The sequence below is a fragment of the Epinephelus fuscoguttatus genome, linkage group LG19 (genome assembly GCF_011397635.1).
Source record: "Epinephelus fuscoguttatus linkage group LG19, E.fuscoguttatus.final_Chr_v1".
NCBI classification, from domain to species: Eukaryota; Metazoa; Chordata; class Actinopteri; order Perciformes; family Serranidae; genus Epinephelus; species Epinephelus fuscoguttatus.
Window position 1 is genome coordinate 19,819,150 of NC_064770.1, and position 23,491 is coordinate 19,842,640.

General features: G+C 39.1%; 2 protein-coding genes and 1 long non-coding RNA gene across 3 annotated transcripts; 2 read left to right on the forward strand and 1 right to left on the reverse strand.

Annotated features, from left to right (window-relative positions):
* Positions 1–56: 56 nt before the first annotated feature.
* Positions 57–7,315, forward strand: trim35-12 (tripartite motif containing 35-12). Its single transcript, XM_049561832.1, has 6 exons — positions 57–2,194; positions 2,472–2,567; positions 4,669–4,899; positions 4,981–5,003; positions 5,091–5,209; positions 6,625–7,315. Exons 1-6 carry the CDS (start codon positions 1,643–1,645, stop codon positions 7,182–7,184), a joined length of 1,581 nt encoding a protein of 526 aa, XP_049417789.1. The 5' UTR covers positions 57–1,642; the 3' UTR covers positions 7,185–7,315.
* On the reverse strand, positions 7,291–18,442 carry LOC125879787 (C-factor-like). The gene is made up of 6 exons (XM_049561862.1): positions 18,259–18,442; positions 9,955–10,009; positions 9,639–9,826; positions 9,386–9,547; positions 9,138–9,248; positions 7,291–7,479 (listed from the first exon to the last, which is right to left on the reverse strand). Exons 1-6 carry the CDS (start codon positions 18,400–18,402, stop codon positions 7,366–7,368), a joined length of 774 nt encoding a protein of 257 aa, XP_049417819.1. The 5' UTR covers positions 18,403–18,442; the 3' UTR covers positions 7,291–7,365.
* LOC125879802 (uncharacterized) lies at positions 12,694–13,942 on the forward strand. Its single transcript, XR_007447972.1, has 3 exons — positions 12,694–13,203; positions 13,482–13,588; positions 13,840–13,942. It is a non-coding gene; the product is annotated as an uncharacterized LOC125879802 (long non-coding RNA).
* Positions 18,443–23,491: the final 5,049 nt, after the last annotated feature.

Here is a 23,491-nt window from a genome sequence, read left to right on the forward strand (position 1 = left end):
AAAAGACGTTTATGTAGATCAGTTTATTAAACTCTGTGTAAAGGTCCACTTCCCTCTGGAGGGAGCTCGGAGTAGAGCCGCTGCTCCTTTGTGTTGAAAGGGGTCAGTTGAGGTGGTTTGGGCATCTGATCAGGATGCTTCCTGGGTGCCTCCCGTTGGAGGTGTTTTGGGCAAGTCCCACTGGTAGGAGGCCCCAGGGCAGACCCAGAACACGCTGGAGGGATTACTTATCTCATCTGGCCTGGGAACGCCTCGGGGTCCCCCAGGAGGAGCTGGAAAGCATTGCTGGGGAGAGGGACGTCTGGGGCGCTTTGCTCGGCCTGCTGCCCCAACGAACCAGCCCGAATAATCAGATGAAGATGGATGGATGGATGGATGGATGGAGAAATATCCAGTGTGTATGATTTACGGGATTAGTGGCATCTAGTGGTGAGGATTGCAGATTGCAACCAGCTGAAACTTCTCCTGGTTATGATTCCTTTAGTCTTCATTGTCCAGTAGGTTTTTACTGGTGGCCAAATTATACAAAGTGGTCTCTTCCACTTCAAAACAAACGGACGAGCTGATTTGAACTGGTACAAATGCTGAATAAAGCAGTTTCACATTAAAAATGAGTGTTTCTCCTTGTTTAGCACGGTGCAGACGGGCCACGAGCCCACCACCTGCAAATGGTGCTCACATTTTCTCTCTAATAACTTAAGATCTGGACATTTAGGAGGTGGGCAAAAAATGCAGATGGCTCTATCTAAAACCAGTGTCTGTTCTGGACTACTGTAGAGAAATGGCAGTTCAAAATGACAATCTCTGTGGATGAGGACCTGCTCCCCATGCAGATATAACCAGCTCATTCTGCAGTAACGAAAACACAATTATTCTTATTTTCAGATGATTATACACTAAAGAAAACATACTAATTATATTGTAATCCACTTCTGCCAATATATCCCCGTAAATCCTACACCTAAGTCCTCCTTTAAAAGGAGAGACAGGGCTACAATCTGCTGGAGTGTTTTCCAGCATTGACAGAAACCACCCGTTGGTGTGTTTGTGTTTCTTCTCACTCCTGTGTCCTCCTGAAATATATATGACATCTAACTAGAGATCACTCTGAGTGTCAGCAGGCCATCAGAGGTAGCGTAACAAGATACATGTTAGTAAACTTGATAGTGCTGGTCAAGCTCAGTGGGGTCATCTCCAGGCCTGTGCCCCAGTTCAACACTAAATACCTTTTCCAGGAAAGTTTGTGCAGCTGTTTTGAATTCTGCTCACCTTCTTGTGTCTTACTTCTACACCTCCTGCATTTGTTGGTTTTTTTCCACTAAAAAAACTGACAGAAAACTTCAAGCAACATTTTTCCATAAAGAAGGAAATGTCATCTTTTTGACTCAGCTGGAGTCTGCCCTGTTTGACAGAGCAGAGAACCAGATGAGGGGTGGTGACACGTCCTGTATTTACTACAAGTGAAGCAAACCTGTTTTTCAAGTCCCTGTTGATCTATAACCCTGGTTGCTCATAAACTGTGTCCAGATTGCCCTGTGGTCTCACACAGAAGCCAGAGAGGAGCACTGCTTCTTCCTAACTGCTCTTTCTAAAACAAACAGCTGCAGCTATAAAAGCAGTCCCCCGTCAACAGGAACCCGCCATGGCGCTGCGCCCACGTGCTTCCTCTCAGCCTGGAAAACTTTCTTTCTTCCAGAGTCCCAAGTTGGCCTCTGCCCTTCGACCGCGGGCCGTTTCTTCGCGCTCGGGCTCCATGCTGGAAGAGGAGCTGTCTTGTCCTGTCTGTTGTGAGATCTTCAAGGAGCCCGTGGTGCTCAAGTGCAGCCACAGCTTCTGCCGAGACTGCCTGCAGCAGTTCTGGAACAAGAAGAAGGCCAGGCGCGAGTGTCCCGTGTGCAGGAGGAAGTGCTCCCTGACAGAGCCCACGGTCAGCCTGGCGCTGAAGAACGTGGCCGACACCTTCCTAAGGGAGCAGAATCGCAGGGCGGCCATAGCTGGAACAGGGGAAGGGGCCGACGGGACAGGAGGGCAAGACGGGATAGGGATAGTGGAGGTGGAGTGCGCCACACATGGGGAAGTTCTCAAGCTCTTCTGTCTGGATGACTTTGAAGTCCTCTGCTGTATATGTCACACCTCTAAGAAGCACCAGGGACACCGAGTCTGCCCCATAGATGAGGCAGCTCAGGACCTTAAGGTAATGTGTTCTTGCTTTGTCTGTTATGCTTTTAAACACTCATGTCTTCAATCATTGTTAGAAATTCACTGAAGGGTTTAATCCATTTGTAAACCAAATTCCACACCACTGCAGTGAAATTAAGCAAAGTAGTTACATCTGACCTCCCTTCTGTGCAAAGTCAGAAACATCAGAAACATTTTAGTCTGTGTCAAACTGATCATTTTCAGCTCCCAAATGTAATTACCCACTACATTTTGTCTGACATTCTGGCACTTTCTCTACCCTCACCGTGTAGGCAGAGCTGAGGAATGATGTGATTCCTCTGAAGAAGAACCTGCGTTGCCTGTATGAAGCCAAGCAGGAGTGTGATGACACAACTGTGCACATCAAGGTATCAATAAACACAGAGTTCCATGAAACAAGAAGGCACCAGCATGACCGCTGACATGCCTGTGACTGAAGTTGAGCCACCCACTGTTAGTGTGTAAACATGTCAGTCAAGGTGTTGGAAGAGCCAACCAGTTTGTTTTTAGGGTACAAGTTATCAAGCTGAGTCTAAGTGTTGTTTGGGCTGAACAGTCAGAGCTACAGGATGTGCTTTTTACTATTTATTTCAAAAACAAGAACACAAAGTTGCAAATATGACACCTTTAGGAGGGGTTTTCGAATTTTGATTGTTTGCTAAACTCAGAACTAGAGGCCCTAAAATTAAGTATATTCACCTGCCTGAAAAAATGTTGGCATTGTACATTTCTCCAAACCACAGATGTGTTACATATGAATGTTATTATATTGCAGACATTTTAAAACTTTACATTTCTTTATATTTTAACAATTCTGTGGTTAACATGGTTAGGTTTAGGTACAAAAATCACTTGCTTATGGTTAGGAAAAAATTATGTTTTTGCTTAAAATGCCCACTTTTAGTGGCAATATCTTGGCAAAAAAAACAAAGAGATGTATTGGTAAAAACAACTGCTTGCACTTACAGTTTATATCCATGTCTATGAAAACATGGGTGCGTCACACACATTTTCTCCTCGGCAACACAGAAGATCTTTACAATGAGCATGGTTTCAAGACGGACACCCAAGATTGATGTATCTGACCAAATGTCTCCCCGTCTGTTCCTGAGATGACACCGAGTAATGGCCATAAGTGTTTGCAGAACAGTGTCACATCGAAGTTGACCTTTTGGATAAAAACATGTCATCACTTTATTATTATATCCTATTAGAAATTTTGCTATAATTAGCATATGAATTATTTATTTATGGCGGAAAACATGTTTTGTCAGGTCACCGTGACCTTTACCTTTGAGTGAAGTGGGTGTTTGTGCCAAATTTTAGAAAACTTCCTTAGACAATCTTTATATATTTCATTAACAGGAATGAGATGGACATGAGGTTACAGTGACCTTGACCTCTGACCACCAAATTTTAATCAGGTCATTGCTAAGTCCAAGTGAACATTTGTGCCAAATTTGAAGAAATTCCCTAAGGGTGTTCTTAAGGTATCGCGTTCACAAGAATGAGATGGATGCAAGATCCACAGTGACCTTTGCCCACCAAAACCTTATAAGTTCATTGTTTTGTCCAAGTGGATGTTGGTGCCAAATTTGAAGAAATTTCCCCAAGAGAGAGATATTGCTTTCTCAAGAATGGGATGGATAAATGGACAACCCAAGAACTTAGTACCTACAGCTATCGCCAATGTGAAGGCATAAAAACAACTGTTTTTTGTGACACTATTCTCCTGAGACCTGAACTTTTGTTTGGTATGCATTTTTAAATTCTCCTAGCTATTTGGGATCAGTAGTACCCGAAATGTATAAAAAACTAGACATTATCAAAGACAGTTAAGTCCCATTGTCCTCAAATTAAACTATGATAAAGTCCCAATGTCTCCAAACAAGTACTTCCTAATTAACAGTGTCTTAGCATTACTGTTGCTAAAATTAGTCAAATTTGTTGCCAGACTGACTTTGCAGAGATGGCTGCCATATTGTTTTTACACAGATTCATGTATTGTACCCTTCCTACCACTGGATGGCACATAAAAGTGCCCATGAATGTTTTCAGCAGTCTGCAGTGGTCTGTCAGAAATGTACAATGCCAACATTTTCTTCTGGTAACTGAACTGAGGAATACTGTGACAAAATGAGGGAGAAGTGATAAAATCAAACAGGTTTTATCATAGTGATGCTTTTAGAGATAACAAATGCAGGGAAATGGAAACTGCAGGGTTATAGAAGGATATTATAGTGATTTTCTTTTTGTTTTACGGCCTTAGACAACATTTAATGTGCAAAATATTAAAGACTCGTTTTTTAAGATGTACACAGGTGTGTTAAATCTAAGTAATGGTAATATTCCTCAGAGACAGAGGCCAATATATAAGTAGAATATAACAACAGACTACAACTCAGCATCAGTCACATTATTGTGCACTCACTGTATTTTCATGTTAAGCCTTATTTCCATGTTTGCCAGAACCAGACTCAGGCCACAGAAAAGCAGATCAAAGAGGAGTTTGAGCAGCTGCGGGAGTTTCTGCAGAGGGAAGAGACAGCTCGACTGGCTGCCCTGCGGCAGGAGGATGAGGAGAAGAAAGAGCTGGTGAAGAAAAAGTCAGAGAGCATCACCAGAGGTATCCTCACCTTCTCTCACGCCGTTATTGCCATTGAGAATGAGATTGCTTCTAGCGATGCTCTCTTCCTGAAGGTAAGTGTTTATACCTTTTTTCTCTGAATTCATTTGACCATGCTTACAGTCTGTAAAATTCTCTTTCTCTTTTGGCTTCAGAATTACGCCAACACAAAGAAAAGGTAACAGTTTTTTAATGTTCTGCATCTGTTCTGTGTACCAGATTGTTTTATGTTGGTAGGCTGATGTGTGTGATTCTCTTCTCACAGAGCACAGATCCCACCGAACAATCCAGAAAAAGTGTCAGGTGCTCTTATAAATGTGGCCGAGCACATCGGTTCCCTCAAGTACCATGTGTGGGAGAAGATGGTGGAGCTGGTCCAGTACAGTAAGCGCTTACTTGACTCTGTGTGTGATGTTTGGAAACATGTCAAATATACTTTTGTGATTCAAGTCAGCGTAGTTCTTTGTAACAGGTGTTAAACATGCAGCAACCTCTGGGGTTGAAGAATGAAATCATGTCAAGTACCAAAACCCACAGTTCCTCATATGGCCACTTGAGGCAGGCTTCAAAAGCAAATCAATCCCCTTAGAGCCACATGTTAAAATGCCCAACTTTATAGCAAAAATAAAAAGTGTTTACAGCCTGATACAAAAAAATGGGTTTTAGTCACTACAGCTAATTTATCTGTTCATGACAACTGCACAGGAGGTGAATTTTTATATAACTGTAACTAACAAAAAAAATTCTAGAGACGTTGCACAGTCTAGCATGTACTAAACAATAAAAAAATAAAAGCAAGCTATAATAAATAGACAAGCTGAATTGCAGAATTTACATTATTGCACATATCAAGTGTAGATATTGCTGGGAGCAGTGTTGGTTGTATAGTCTGACAACAGCAGGAAGGACCTGAGGTATTTCTCCCTCATTTATCACTGGTGTAGCAGCCGGTCACTGAAGGAGCTGTGTCCTCCGTGGGGTGGGGCATGTTGTCCAGAAGGGATGATAGCTTGGCCATCATTCTCCTTTCTGCCACCACGTCCACTGGTTCAAGGGAGCATCTCAGGACAGAGCTGGCCTTCTTTATCAGTTTGTTGGGTCTCTTCCTGTCAGCTGTTGAGATGCTGCTGCCCCAGCAGACCACTCCATAGAAAATGACTGATGCCACCACGGTCAGAAAAGGTCCTCAGGAGTTGGATGAAAAGGTTCATTAAGCGCAGCTCAGACCAGAGATTTGCGATGAGACAAGTTGAACAGATAACTACCTGCAATGCACTGTTGTGCAATGTTCTAAAAACCTGCTGGGTCACACCAATGCAACTACATGAGATAGTGTATCATCTCTATGCAACAACTCTCTGTACTTCCAGCTTTTTAGGCCTATTTTGTGGCTGAATATAATTTGTAGCTTCTTAAAATATGAATGAGGACAGTGATAGTGAGATACTGGCTACAGCTGCATTTCTAGTAGTGACGAAATGGCAAAAAAACATTAACAAAATGAGCATCAGATGGACTGTATTCACGATAAATATGCCATCATAATATGAATCACCAATGCCGGTCAGTTAGTCATTGAGAATGAGTGTGTGTGAGTGAGCAGGGCATAAGCACATACAGCGAGCAGTAGAACTGACCCACCCTGATTGTGGCTGGAACCTTGGCCCTTCAGCAATAATCCTTTTGGAACCTTTATTCCTTACAGTAGACATGTCAGTAAAATGTGTTGTACTTTAATAAAGGTGTGTGTGTTGAATTTTAAGAGGAATTAATTCCCTTTTTTTGTCTTTCCCTCTCAGCTCCCATCACCCTTGACCCCAACACTGCCTACTCCTGGTTGTCCCTCTCCACCGACCTGACCCGTGTCGCCAACAGCGGATGCCTCCAGAAGCTCCCAGACAATCCAGAACGTTTTGGCCACTTTGTGTTCATACTTGGCTCAGAGGGCTTTACATCAGGCCGCCACGCCTGGGAGGTAGAGGTGGGCGACAAGGCGGACTGGATGCTTGGGGTGGTCAAGGAGTCCATTGATAGGAAAGGCCGCATATCAGGCTGCCCTGAGGGTGGGTTTTGGATGATCTCGCACTATGAGGGTGAGTACTCGGCCATGACTAGGCCCAGCATCCCGCTGCATCCGCAGGGAGAGCTGACCCGAGTCAGGGTGCAGCTGGACTACGACTCTGGGGAGGTAACCTTTTCCAACCCCATCAGCATGACGCCCATTTACACCTTTAATGATGTCTTCACTGAGACGATGTATCCCTTCTTCTGCCCTGGAGCCAACATCAATGGGAATAACCCCAACCCACTTAAGATCTGTCCTGCAAAGGTGGCTGTGTGGAACAGTGCCACATGGTGATTTAAAAACACCTTATAAAGGACATATTGAAAATTTAAGAAATTACAGAAGTGTGTATCAAATCATTTAAGAGCGTGTTTGTGTGTAAAATGAGATACAAGCAACATAATTGAAACTAACGGTTTATTTCACATGGGTTCATTTAGTGATTGACATCATTTTATGAAGCAGTTGTTTAAAACTACCAGGGGACAGTATCGCCCTTGTAATCCAGGAAGGCTCCGTTCTTCTTCTCAGTCAGGGAGGCCATCACACTAAGCATCCCCTGCACACTCTCCGGAGCATCAATCTCCCCCTGGTGGTCAGAAACACACAGTGTACATGAAGGCTGGCAAAGGAGGTCAATTCTCCTCACTCTTAGTTAAGAGTCTAATGTTTCTACCAACAGACCAGTTGTAGACTTGACAGCATTTTTGAATGTCTACAGAAGCTCAGAGAGACAAGTGTGGAAAAAAAAATTTAATAATGGTGATCCATTTTCTAAGTCTGATCTAAATGGTTTTCTCTCTCATTCAAGCAGATCCTTTGGTCTCTAATGATTGGCTAGGGAAAATCGAATCCCCTCTCCCACAGAAATCAGTTAAAATGGACGCAATATCACACTGATGGGAAGGGAGTGAAACAAGTTGACAATTCTGTCTGATACCAGGCAATTTAAGTTTTCCTTTTGGCTAAAGAAGCCAATGCTAATGGCAGATTAGCGGCAATTAAAATACATTTCCTCATCACATTGTTATTACCTAATTATATTACATACTGTAAATACATGTCTCTGCAAAATAATACAACTAGGCTTGCAAAATGCTGATACATAGCTACACCTGGATTCTCCTCTAATACCCCTTATTTCACCTTAGCGTTATGCTAATGATATGGAGAGCTCTACCTTGCAGTTTGATGGGATTTGTTCCTTAAATTAGTGATCTAACTTCTGCCAGCCGAGCAGCTCACTTCAGCTTTAGCACTCTGCTAACTTGAATGTAGATTAAAATGGTATACTGGTACATATTAACTGATTTGTTAACATTTCTTTCTTAATTTAAGTTAATGGGACAAAGTCATTTGGGCCCCATGGCATCACGTGATGGACCTGGAAATTGTAATTCCACTGGGGGCTTGGTCTGAATCTGTAGCCCCTTTTACAAAGAGATCACACTATAGAGCCGCTACAAAGTTGCTTATTCATGCTGCCTTTGTGTATTTACTCAGCACCAAAGAGGGTGGCTTAGTGTGCATTTTAGGTAACATGCTGGCATGGACAAATCAATAGAGGCATGACAGGTGAGACATGTACGATAACAGTGTTGGTCTCTAATGTAGTGCATTGGCAGTGCTTTCCAAACAATGACAATGGCATAAAATGGCTATACCAATCATTTACCATCCCTGTTATATGGCAGCTGGTCTTGTCCTCTACTCAGAGCGTAAGGAGTTCCAAGACCTCATTGTTTTCCTAATTTGCAGACATTTTCATCTGCTGTTCTTTGAGTTAGTCGCTAACTGCTATCAGCTACTTTTTATATCCACTGCAGTGGCATAACACGTCACCAAAATGTCACACTCCTGCTGCCCATGATTCCGTCCTGCCAGCTGTCCTGATACAGAAGTCATTTCAGCGCTGTTACTACTTCTCTTCCCAGGTCAGAGGCGAGACTGCGATTATACCTTTTATGCAGAACAGTGAGGCAGAGTAACAGCGTGAAACCCCTGCCTTAAGAAGCAGTGTAAAAGGGGCTTGTGTGACTGCAGTTTCAAGGGGGAAATGCTCATGGCCTTGACAGCTTATTTCAATCATGCTTGTAGCATATAAAAAACACCACAAGGACATTTTCACAAAATTAAAGTCTTGATTCTCATTGGAGGGCGTCTTTAATAAAGTAAACTATGATTCAGAGTGGACTGGTTCCTCTACATTGTTTGATTGTTTCCCGTATATGAAATCTGCTGACTCACATCCTTTCCACCCATGTCGGTGCGCACCCAGCCAGGGTGCAGCAGAGAAAACAGGATCTCATCCTTCTGCAGCTCCTCTGCAGCACACAGTGTCAGCATGTTCAAACTTGCCTGAGAGGAGAAGAGAGAGAGGAAAAGTAATGGACAGACAGAGCAACTAGGTGATAGGTGATTGAACTTTTCCACTTAACAAATGTAAGATGAGACCTTCGAGTAGCAGGTCACAGTGTTATCAGGTTGTCACTCACCTTGCTGATGCGGTAGGCGACAGCAGGGAAACTAACGTATGAGTGTTTTACAAATTCCATTGAACCCAAAGTTGAGCTGATGTTGACGACGGCTGCTTTGCTGGTGGACATCCCTGACATCCCACTGGCCTTCGCTGCTGCACGAAGATGAGGCAGGAACTCCTAATGACAACCACCAGAAAGAGAATCAACAAGAGGAAACTTTCATTGTACACCATTAAAGTTCTGTGTTTGTGGTTGTCCTGTTTCTCACTTTAAGGATGTACATAGGGCCCATGACGTTGGTGTTGAAGGAACTCTGCATGTCCTCGGTTGTAGTTTCCTGTAGGGTAGCTTTGGCGAGGATGCCTGCGTTGTTAATCAGCAGGTTCAGACCACCCGTCCCCACCAGAGAGCCCACCTGCTGGGCACACTGTTTAATGCTACAAAGGTCACTGGCGTCTGACAGAGAGAGAAAGAAAGTGGAACATCAGCGGTGGTCAGTAGCAGACAGTCAGATAAATATCAGAGCTCTGCACTGTTCATAGAGTCGAGGCCTGGACATGGAAACAGGATGAGAGAGCTTGTACCCAGACGGATGATGGAGATGATGTCAGGATGCTTCTTTGCCAGTGTTTGTAAGGCCTGTTAATATACAGAGAAGACATGTTTGTAATTCAGCAAAGAATCCCACACACTGTTGATCACTTGTGCTCATTTTTATCAAGTGGTAGAGAGTTACCAAGTACATGTTAATTAACGTATTGTACAGTTTGAAGATACTTGCACTTTACTTGGGTATTTCCTCTTTATACTTATGCTCCACTACATGTTGGAGGCAAATATTGTACTTTTTACTACATTGCAGATTTAGATTATCAATAGAAAATATAAATCAGGTAATGCATTATGATGCATATCATTATAGGTTAAACTACCAAGCACTATATAAAGTAGTTAAATCCCCCCTTTACCTGCTGCAACTTAAAATGATGAAAACATTAATGCATCACTAGTCATAATCCAGTAACATATGTTTCTAAAATGGGCCATTCTACATAAGTAGAGTGTTTTACTGTTGGTAGATTAAATGTGTAGCCAGGGATTCTTGAGAAAGACTACTGATATTTGAACTCACCCAAAAAAATACACCCCTCCCATCAGCGCATGAGCATATGCCAGATTTACCTTACCTCTCATTACCACTGCCTAAATGGCCTCTCTCCTGTCCTGTTTACTGATGTTAATCTTATCAGCCATTTCATTATTTAGTTTCAGACCCGTGTGACATGACATTGTTAGTTTGACTACAATTTAGGGCATTCACAACTTTACTTAAAGATATACTATGCAGGATTTTCCTACAAAACAATGTAGACTCATACAGAAGTAATCCCTCTTAATCAGTGGTGCTCCCAGATTTTATTTTATTTTTTTTTTTACAATGGTGGTCCAGTGAGGCCATTGAAAATCTTGAGGTGGAATTTCAGGAATTTCATTATGCTGTTAAAGTCTAGTTGAAAACTATGCAGTATGAGAGTTGAGGCATTCATTTGAAAGAGCACATTGCCTGTAAGGACCAAGACACTTATGGGAACAAGCCTCCTCAAGTTGAAGGTAGGGATGCACAATATTGGATTTTTTGACGATATCTGATATGCAGACATGTAAAAACTCATTTGACTGATAACTGATACCGATATCGATAAATCCCAGTTTAGTACGTCATCAAAATGAGAGAAAAAAAGTCATAGTATAGTATGTCGTCAAAATGTGATGAAAAAAGTCATAGTGTAGTATGTCGTCCAAAATCATGTAAAAAAAGTCATAGTATAATATGTTGTCCAAAATCACGTAAAAATGTCATAGTGTAGTATGTCGTCCAAAATAATTTATAAAAGTCATATTATAGTATGTTGTCCAAAATTCTGAAAAAAAGTTGTAGTATAGTATGTCGTCCAAAATAATTTACAAAAGACATGGTATAGTATGTCGTCCAAAATCATGAGAAAAAAGTCATAGTATAGTATGTCATCCAAAATGATGAAAAAAAGTCATAGTATAGTATGCCATCCAAAATCATGAAAAAAAATTCATAGTATAGTATGTCGTCCAAAATCATGAAAAAAAAGTCATAGTGTAGTATGTTGTTCACAATCATGAAAAGAAGTTATAGTATAGTATGTCGTCCAAAATCATGAAAAAAAAGTTATAGTATAGTATGTTGTCCAAAATCATGAAAAAAGTCATAGTATAGTATGTTGACCCAAAACAGGAAAAAGTCATACTATAGTATGTCGTCCAAAATCACAAAATAAAACTCATAGTATAGTATGTCGTCCACAATCTTTTTTTTTTCTTGTTTTACTTTTTATTAGTTTTGTGTTAACAAGTACACATCATACATTCACAAAATAACTAAAACCAACACACCTCTAGGTGAGAGGGTTCTCTACACAGTTGATGTGGATTTAATTTGAATGTATATAATGGCTTGCTGTTCACAATCATGAAAAAAACTCATAGTATAGTGTGTCGTCCAAAATCATGAAAAAAACTCATAGTATAGTATGTTGTCCAAAGTCATGAAAAAAGGTCATAGTATAGTATGTCATCCAAAATCATGAAAAAAGTCATACTATAGTATGTCGTCCAAAATCACAAAATAAAACTCATAGTATAGTATGTCGTCCACAATCTTTTTTTTTTTCTTGTTTTACTTTTTATTAGTTTTGTGTTAACAAGTACACATCATACATTCACAAAATAACTAAAACCAACACACCTCTAGGTGAGAGGGTTCTCTACACAGTTGATGTGGATTTAATTTGAATGTATATAATGGTTGCTGTTCACAATCATGAAAAAAACTCATAGTATAGTGTGTCGTCCAAAATCATGAAAAAAACTCATAGTATAGTATGTTGTCCAAAATCATGAAAAAAGGTCATAGTATGTTGTCCAAAATCATGAAAAAAGTCATAGTATAGTATGTCGTCCAAAATCATGAAAAAAGTCATAGTATAGTATGTTGTCCAAAATCATGAAAAAAGGTCATAGTATAGTATGTCGTCCAAAATCATGAAAAAAGTCATAGTATAGTATGTTGTCCAAAATCATGAAAAAAGTCCTAGTATAGTATGTTGTCCAAAATCATGAAAAAAGTCATAGTATAGTATGTTGTCCAAAATCATGAAAAAAGGTCATAGTATGTTGTCCAAAATCATGAAAAAAGTCATAGTATAGTATGTCGTCCAAAATCATGAAAAAAGTCATAGTATGTCGTCCAAAATCATGAAAAAAGTCATAGTATAGTATGTTGTCCAAAATCATGAAAAAAGGTCATAGTATGTTGTCCAAAATCATGAAAAAAGTCATAGTATAGTATGTCGTCCAAAATCATGAAAAAAGTCATAGTATGTTGTCCAAAATCATGAAAAAAGTCATAGTATAGTATGTTGTCCAAAATCATGAAAAAAGGTCATAGTATGTTGTCCAAAATCATGAAAAAAGTCATAGTATAGTATGTCGTCCAAAATCATGAAAAAAGTCATAGTATAGTATGTTGTCCAAAATCATGAAAAAAGGTCATAGTATGTTGTCCAAAATCATGAAAAAAGTCATAGTATAGTATGTCGTCCAAAATCATGAAAAAAGTCATAGTATAGTATGTTGTCCAAAATCATGAAAAAAGGTCATAGTATAGTATGTTGTCCAAAATCATGAAAAAAAGTCATAGTATGTTGTCCAAAATCATGAAAAAAGTCATAGTATAGTATGTCGTCCAAAATCATGAAAAAAGTCCTAGTATAGTATGTTGTCCAAAATCATGAAAAAAGGTCATAGTATGTTGTCCAAAATCATGAAAAAAGTCATAGTATAGTATGTCGTCCAAAATCATGAAAAAAATTCATAGTATAGTATGTCGTCCAAAATCATGAAAAGCATCATAGTATGTCGTCCAAAATCATGAAAAAAAAGTCATAGTATAGTATGTCGTCCAAAATCATGAAAAAAAAGTCATAGTATAGTATGTTGTCCAAAATCATGAAAAAAAAGTCATAGTATAATTAAAAAAACTAATAGTATAGTATGTTGTCCAAAATCATGAAAAAAGGTCATAGTATGTTGTCCAAAATCATGAAAAAAGTCATAGTATAGTATGTCGTCCAAAATCATGAAAAAAGTCATAGTATAGTATGTTGTCCAAAATCATGAAAAAAGGTCATAGTATAGTATGTTGTCCAAAATCATGAAAAAAGTCATAGTATAGTATGTTGTCCAAAATCATGAAAAAAGTCCTAGTATAGTATGTTGTCCAAAATCATGAAAAAAGTCATAGTATAGTATGTTGTCCAAAATCATGAAAAAAGGTCATAGTATGTTGTCCAAAATCATGAAAAAAGTCATAGTATAGTATGTTGTCCAAAATCATGAAAAAAGTCATAGTATGTCGTCCAAAATCATGAAAAAAGTCATAGTATAGTATGTTGTCCAAAATCATGAAAAAAGGTCATAGTATGTTGTCCAAAATCATGAAAAAAGTCATAGTATAGTATGTCGTCCAAAATCATGAAAAAAGTCATAGTATGTCGTCCAAAATCATGAAAAAAGTCATAGTATAGTATGTTAAAATCATCAGAAAAGGTCATAGTATGTTGTCCAAAATCATGAAAAATTTGTATATCTCATCCAAAATCATGAAAAAAGTCATAGTATAGTATGTTGTCCATGATGTCATATGTTGTAACTGGTGAATAGCAACAATGTTGTCCAAAATCATGAAAAATAGTATAGTATGCTATAGTATTTGTCCAAAATCATGAAAAATGAACTATAGTATGTTGTCCAAAATCATGAAAGGGCATAGTATAGTATGTTTTCCAAAATGAAATACTAATGACGTCAGATTATATAGTCATTGTCCAAAATCATGAAAAAATCAAATTCCTTCCAAAATCATGAAAAATCGCCTTCAAAAGTATAGTATGTCCAAAATCATGAAAAAGTCATAGTATAGTCGCAAAATCATGAAAAAGTCATAGTATACAGTATGTCTAAAATCATGAAAAAGTCATAGCTATAGTATGCACTGTCAAAATCAGTGGTCAAATATTACTGTTGGTTCCATTGACTAAATATGCGCTAGAACGCGTCAAACTGTTCAGAATGGTATCATTACTGGTCACTGGCATACTTTCTTCTCATTATCGTACAGTCATAGTGATTAAACAGTGGATTAGTCAGTCAGCGTCCAAAGCTGTCAATGGGGAACTAGAGTGAGGATAAATGCGATGCAGCTAAAGATCCTACAGACCACATTAACGATGCTATCGAGGTATTTCGCCACTACTCGCGTTAATGGAGGACCAAATTAAGGAAGCTGCTAAACTGGATTTAACGGCGATGCAGCTGGGCGTGCACGACGACGGAGACATTTTAAACGGGCAATGCTCGCTTGTTTTCGGCACCCCCGAGGCATGGATACTAATGACGTCAGATTATGGGTGAGTCATTGATCTCTACTGATTGGTTAGGGAAAAATCAAATTCCTTCCCCCTTGTAAATCGCCTTCAATGTTAGCCATGTCAGACTGAAGGTTCTGGGAGCTTCAGTCCGGCACTCAGGCTATCATAGTATACAGTGGCGATTGCTCTAAAACTGCAAGGGAAGCTCAGCTTCCCTTGCACTGTCAAAAAAATAAGTGGTCAAATATGTACTGTTGTGTTTACATTTCATTGACTAAATATGCGCTAGAACGCGTCAAACTTTTGTTCAGAATCAGTAATTATCACAGGTCACTGACGCGACTTTCTTCTCATTCATTCCCGTACAGTCATAGTGCATTAAACAGTGGAAGCTCAGCGTCCAAAGACTTCAATGGGGAAGCATAGAGTGGGTTGTTCCACTGCAGCGAAACTAGACAGTCATTGGATAAATGCTCGGTTTTGTCCCGCCCATCGGACGCTCAGCGTCTCTGGGGGTCTATGGGGCAGACTTTTCTAATCCTATAGTGACTTTTTCTTTGTTAAAAACGACTAGCGACAAATCTAGCATCTTTTTCTGGTGTTATTGGAGACTGTACTCGTGTTTGGAGACTCTGACTTCTGTCGCTCTGCAGCTACTGTCCCCGACGAGCAGCAGGTGTTGCTGTGAACCGCTCCACCATCCCAAAGCACTCACAGGTGGTCACACTAGCCTTGCACAGCAGCCCCAGAGGGTAGAATTTACGTATAAATAAACAGACACATTTTGTGATGAAGGCCAAAAATGACCTTCCCCTCCTTGAAAGACCAGCAGCCGCCACTGATAGTATAGTATGTTGCCCAAAATCATGAAAAAAGTCATATTATAGTATGTTGTCCAAAAACAGGAAAAAAAAGTCATAGTGTAGTATGTGGTCCAAAATAATTTATAAAAGTCATATTATTGTATGTTGTCCAAAATCATGAAAAAAGTCATAGTGTAGTATGTCATCCAAAATAATTTATAAAAGTCATAGTATAGTATGTTGTCCAAAATTATGAAAAAAAAGTCATAGTGTAGTATGTCATCCAAAATAATTTATAAAAGTCATATTGTAGTATGTTGTCCAAAATTATGAAAAAAAAGTCATAGTGTAGTATGTCATCCAAAATAATTTATAAAAGTCATAGTATAGTATGTTGCCCAAAATTATGAAAAAAAGTCATAGTGTAGTATGTCATCCAAAATAATTTATAAAAGTCATATTGTAGTATGTTGTCCAAAATTATGAAAAAAAAGTCATAGTGTAGTATGTCATCCAAAATAATTTATAAAAGTCATATTGTAGTATGTTGTCCAAAATTATGAAAAAAAAGTCATAGTATAGTATGTCGTCCAAAACCATGAAAAAAAGTCATAGTGTAGTATGTCGTCCAAAATAATTTATAAAAGACATAGTATAGTATGTTGTCCAAAACCATGAAAAAAAGTCATAGTGTAGTATGTCGTCCAAAATAATTTATAAAAGTCATAGTATAGTATGTCGTCCAAAATAATTTATAAAAGTTATAGTATAGTATGTTGTCCAAAATCATGAGAAAAAAGTCACAGTATAGTATGTCATCCAAAATAATTTATAAAAGACATAGTATAGTATGTTGTCCAAAATCATGAGAAAAAAGTCACAGTATAGTATGTCATCCAAAATAATTTATAAAAGACATAGTATAGTATGTCGTCCAAAATCATGAGAAAAAAGTCACAGTATAGTATGTCATCCAAAATAATTTATAAAAGACATAGTATAGTATGTTGTCCAAAATCATGAGAAAAAAGTCATAGTATAGCATGTTGTCAAAAAAGCATGAAAAAAAGTCATAGTATAGCATGTTGTCAAAAAAGCATGAAAAAAAGTCATAGTATAGTATGTTATCCAAATGTGATGAAAAAAAGTCATAGTATAGTATGTCGTCCAAAATCATGAAAAAAAGTCATAGTGTAGTATGTCGTCCAAAATAATTTATAAAAGACATAGTATAGTATGTTGTCCAAAACCATGAAAAAAAGTCATAGTGTAGTATGTCGTCCAAAATAATTTATAAAAGACATAGTATAGTATGTTGTCCAAAACCATGAAAAAAAGTCATAGTGTAGTATGTCGTCCAAAATAATTTATAAAAGTCATAGTATAGTATGTCGTCCAAAATAATTTATAAAAGTTATAGTACAGTATGTTGTCCAAAATCATGAGAAAAAAGTCACAGTATAGTATGTCATCCAAAATAATTTATAAAAGACATAGTATAGTATGTTGTCCAAAATCATGAGAAAAAAGTCACAGTATAGTATGTTATCCAAAATAATTTATAAAAGACATAGTATAGTATGTCGTCCAAAATCATGAGAAAAAAGTCACAGTATAGTATGTCATCCAAAATAATTTATAAAAGACATAGTATAGTATGTTGTCCAAAATCATGAGAAAAAAGTCATAGTATAGTATGTTATCCAAATGTGATGAAAAATATCACAGTATAGTATGTCGTCCAACATGTGATTAAAAAAAAAAAAGTGCATGCATGCATACTCTTATCGTGATGGCCCACCAGCAGATGGAGACATTAAACACAAAGCTTTCAGAGTATGTAACATTCATTCCTTATGCAAAATAAGAAAAAGCATGTTGGCTCTTTCTGATAGTTCATTTTAAAGCCAATATTGGCTAATACGGATACTCTTTGGTACCCATACAACACATTTTCATTCAGATATCTTGAGGTGAGAGTTAAAGGGACCCTTTGTAAAAGGCCATGTTGTTACCTCGCCAAAATTTAGCCAAACTTTGGGGCATTGTTTAGTTCTCTTACCAACAAGTTATGCCAGTATGGTACCAACGGATGCCTCAGGTTGTCCGTTTAGTAAGATATCATGACCTTTGTGCTAGCTCCACCCTGGGAGTGTCATTGTTTTCATTCATCACTGATCGCCCGTTAGGGGTGTGTGGCTGTGCTATTTTCTGCACAGACTGTCTTCTGCCTGTATTTTCTTATTTTCTGTGTTTGGGATGTTTATAGGCGTGTACCCCCACCCTGCTCAGGTGAGGTTGGGGCTTTATAAAAAGGCAGCATCCAGGTGTGAGACTGTAAGCAGCAGGCAGCATCCAAGAACCACAGATGAAATGTCAAACAAGAGTGGATTTAGGGTTGGCTTTAACGTAAACTTTTTGCTTAACTGGCAATCCTGCAGAGTATTGACCAGTTTAAGTAGTTTATCAGGTATTGCTACGTTTTAAAGGAGAACTATCTGAATACTTTCCCCACCACTGCCTTTACCTGTGCAGGGTTTCAATCACTGCAACTTTTTGGTGTTGTCTGTTCTGTTATTTGTTGAAGACTTCAATGAGCCACAGAGGAAGTACAGAATCTCACCTCAGCCCTGGGTCCATCTGGGTCCCTGCAACAGGCAAACAGCTTTCTCAATGGACGGGGGGACTCCACCATTTGCTTAACCATCTCCAGGCCCAGGCCTCTGTTTGCTCCTGTGATAAGCACGCTGACTGGTTTAGCCGCCATTTCCTCTGCCTCAGTTTACACAATTCTCTGTGTGCTGAGCTCTCTGAGCTCTTATATAAGCCTCAGTGCTTTTAGCCTGGCCACTCCCACGTTCTCATGTGGCAGTTTGTTTAGGATATCCCATCCTCTGCTTCTTTGCTCCACCTCAATAAATGTGCAAGTCACTGTGATAAGTCAGGCATGTGCAGAATTTAGCACACATGCTGAGAGAATGTAGTGTTGCCAGAAATGAAAGATAACAAACATACTAAAATATATGGTCATAACATCGAAATATACTAGATGAAAAGAGGGAGTGTAGTTGCTTTTTAAAGCTCCAAGAACAAGAGTGCAAAGCAACTCTCACACAGTGAAGGACTTCCTGATGACAAACACAAAAGAAACTGTCTAGTGAGCTGACTTCTAGTCAAAGACACAACTTAACCAACAGTTTGCACATGCTGAGTCATGTTAGACTTTGATCTTTGTAACACATTGATGGGGAACTTGAGCGCATTTGCAAACCAGATGAACTGTCTTATGCAAACAGTGCAAAGATTAGCCTAAGACAACCTTGCCTTTGGCTCAATTTATTAACTATATTGAAATAACACAACATATACTCAAAACTGACTGGACTTTCCCTGGGCAGGTGTGGACTAGTCACACACCAGCTGACATTGCACAATATGATAACTACACGAATATAGGGCACATGCTATGCTACAATAAAAAAGCAACAATACACCACACAATGGGGGTGGGGTGGGGTGAACTAACAGCCAGTGTCATCTTTCTGACCCACAAAGCCCTCTATAGAAGCAGGGAAACACTGCGAGGGTCATGTTTTTGGAATCCTCCGGTGCTTTCAACAACATCCAGCCCTGCCTTCAAGTGAAAAAGCTCCGGACGCTGTATCCTAAGTCATGACTACCTCACTGTCTGACCACAGCATGTCAGAGAGGATGGCAGTGACTGAGATTATGATAAGCAACACCAGCGGTGCACCTCAAGGAAATGTCCTGGTGTCATTTCTTTTAACTCTTCTGGTTCAACTCAGGTTTGTACCACCTAGAATTTTTTTTTGCAGCAACTCCTCCATTGTTGGATGCATCAACAAAGACAAGACACCACCATGTTACACCACCATATTTTTAAACTAGCCTAGATTGGACAAACCAAATATTGGCTCTAGATAGTGCCATTCATGTTTTTTGCATCTCCACCATAGTTAGCAGCCCTTCCACGACAAAAGCATCGGAAAAGCACTGACTTGTAATGTGAAACTGCTTCATTGAGTGCTTTTACCGGTTTAAATAATCTGGTCCCTTTGTTGTGGAGAGAAAGAGACATCTGCAGATAAATTGGTTCCCAGTAAAAACCTCCTGAACAATGAACACTGAAGGAATTATAATTAAGAGGAGTTTCAGCTGGTTGCAATCTGCAATCAGAGCCCGGTTTCACTCTGAAGTCATTGAAATCCAGCGTTTGTGCAGTGACTTGCTGCATCAGAAACCAACAAAAAAAGGCGTTCTTTAATGTCAGGATGATACATGGACGGTTGTTGTTATAGTTTACGGTGCCCACCCAGTGGTGTCAGGGGTAAACGTGGCAGGACAAGGACGAAAGTTATGGTGGCAAAAATCCATCTGGGGCCTCGGGGTGGTGGATGGGTTCAACAAACACCAACTATCACCCAAGAGAGCGGTTTTCGCGTCCCGTAAAATTCTAAAGCAAACCCTGTTCTTTTTTCCTAAACCCAACCATGTGCGTTTGTTGTTGAAGGAAAAATAACGACAATTGGCGGTGTCGTACCGAAGCAGTGTGTTTATTTTATAAGAGACTGTATGTAAACATTATATTTCCTGTGACAACGGAAGTGTATTTTGAAAGAAGACAATGCCTGTAACATGCAGAATTTGACACAGTCCCAGAACGTCAACAACTACTCACTATTCCTTTCAGCCAAAACATGATATTTTCCAAACCCTAACCAAGTGTTTTTGTGCCTACATCTAACCACACATTAACTCCAGCTGCCCCAACATAAAATTGAAAAATAAAATGTAAAGAAACAAACATTTAACATGTCCACCACATATGGAATGTAGAAATGTAACATATCTGTGGTTTGAAGACACAATACCAACTGTTTGTGATTTTGTGTTTAGATGAGCGGATACAATTTCAGAGTTTAAAAAAACTCCCTACGTTGCAGAACCAATAGTAAATCTGCAGGGCGGTCCTTCTGGCTCGCTGAACTCTTGTGCTTGTAAACATAGTCCCACTAGAAGTACGTGTAGCGATACAAAATGACTCAGTCGTGCTCGCTGAAACGCCGTCAAAGTTAGTGGATGTTTGTCGCGTTTGCGGCGACACATTCTCGCCAACTAAAAGAAACAAACATAACCTTTTACAAGGCCATGACTCATCCGTCCGGCCGGACTATAACGTTAGAGGGAATCGCCTTGTTGTTTACAAATACTTCCGGGTAGAAAACCAGCAGAGCTTTTAGCTATATATATAGCCTATATATCACATATTCACATCACTGTATCACCGTTTGGACTAATCCGATGTTTGTAAAGTCTATAAACACAATGATTGAACAAACATTACTATTTCTGTGTGCACATTTAGCTGGGCTAACCATTAGCTGTTAGCCCTGCTAGCCGTTAGCAGTGTCTGTAATAGGTAATAACTCATTAAACGGTCCGTGAAAAAATATCTTTTCCAGCGGATATCTTAGTTACAACATGATTGAGCTAGCAAAGCAGTTTTGTGTTGCTATTTGTGGTATTTATTCAGTTTTAGGAAATCACAATGTCTAGAAAGCATCAGTGGCTGCAGCTGACAGGGACAGCTAACAGCAGCAGCAAAGCTAACATCAGGACGTCATCTGTTAAAGCCTCCCGTTGTCGGATACGACATGAAACTACTCCAGTTAGCTCAATAAAGTTGTAACTAAGACATCTGCTGGAAAAAATATTTTCTTCACGGATGAGCACACGTTTGATAAAACGGAGTTAAATCTCTCAGCATCCATTTTCAAGCTCTCTGTGTGTTTGTTTCCTTGCTGACGAGAAAAGGGGGAGCGCACATTTCCGAGAAGGCGTGTCCTTTTCAATAATGCAAGAGGCGTTGCTTTGTTGCCGGCTGTTTTCGCCGGTATGTTAAACACACTTTAGAAAGGAGTGTCCCCAGACTATCAGAAGGCGGAGATCTCTGATTGTCTGGTGGTGGGACTAGAGATTACCTTACCTGCCTGAGGCAGGGAGGATAAAACAAACACGCCTGGCAGGAAAGCATCCACCTTTGTCAGGCGCAAACTCTTTTGTAGACAAGAGGCTATTTACAGCCTTCTTCTGTTTGTTCATTCTTTGTACAGTAGCCATGATTTGTACGTCCTGTAACTTACTTTCCTTTAATACCTAATTTATCTTATTATCGCATAGTGTTTGTTGTTTTGGTTGTTTTGTTTTTTTTTTAAATAAGTTTGCTTTGTCATTGCAGAGCTATAACCACACACACTTATCTACCCTGCCTTTGAAATAAAACTGCTCTGCTCTCAGTGGAACCTGCTGCCTGCTTCCCCTTCTGTACTCATATCAATTGGGTCAACGCTAGTGTTTCTCCTATGACCAGCAATTATTCTGGCGACTGGGTTGCCTCTCACCCTCTCCATGACGGGCTGTGGCAGATGAGCAGCTCATTCAGTCACCAGATCATCCAAACCAGATAGTTCTGTTCTTATTTTAGTTTTATACACCTCTTCTTTGTTTTTGTTTTGTATACCTCTATTCATTTGTACTTATTTCTTTCCTTGTGTTGCTGCAACAAATTTCTCCTCTGGCAATCAGTAAAAGCTTATCTCAAATTTTATGTTTTTTGTTTTTATGTTATTTTGCAGTGCTGTGTGGTATCTCGTGAGCCTGGGGACATTTCAGAAGATGAATTAGAGCCATTTAGTGTGAATCATACACAGCGTCGATGCATCCAAAGCAAAAATAGCTCGGGAACGTGAGCTTGGCAGACCACACAAAAGACACACTGTGTCAGGCAATCAAGTGATCCATTTAGAAATAAAAAAAAGTAATGTGACTTCTTTGATGTCAAGTAGTTTACATGTACTTATAAACCACTACAGTCATTTACATATGACTACAATTATGAATCTATTGAGTCAAAGAGAATCTGGTTATCACTGCACAAATTGACAGCAGAACAGCAATAAAGCAATGACAAGCTATAATGACTTACTTTAATATGTACATATTTTCATCTGTTATAATGGCACTAAAGCTACAGCAGTGGTGTCGACAGGGATGCAGGTTGGCATTCCCACCACATGGCTGCACCGTTTCTTTGTGAAACAGCACATTCAGGATTTCTGAGAAAGGATTTACAGAAGCTTGCAAATCCTTGGTAAACAAACAGTATAAATGTCCACCCTGACAAGTAATGTACTTTAATACAGTAGATTAAACTCTCAGGTTTCTTAAAAAAAGTGTATAGTATAGTATAATACATCAGGCTGATAAACAAGCAGGATGAGTATACTCTACTGGCACATTTTCATTTGTTTTTTGGAAGAAATTCACTTTTTTCTGACAGAAAAACAAATTATATCATAAATTTAATTCTTAATTAGCAAACTAATTACTTTGTTAAAGTGGATATTTATTATGCAATAAATACAGCAACTAAACTAAGCACAAAAAGTAAGGAATTTTGTATTTGGTAGATTATTTCTTTGTTGTAACAATGCTTCGTGGCAATAAATCTTATGCCGTTGGAAAGCCTGTTTATTTCCCTTTTGAATGGTGCCACGTTTGTAAGGAACATGCATTTGTGGGATGAGCAGCAGAGCTGAGTATGAGGGTTGCTCCCATGAAAAATTTACCAAATCTTCTCTGCCAATGGCAAACAGCTTTTTTTTTGGCTGTTGGAATTGACTCTTATTTTGAGCTTCTGGTACCTCCAGGTGCTGACAATCAGGTGCCTGAAGAAGACGTGTATCAAATCATGTAAGTGCTTGTTTGTGTGTAAAATGAGATACAAGCAACACAGTTAAAACAAATAATGGTTTATTTCACATGGGTTCATTTAG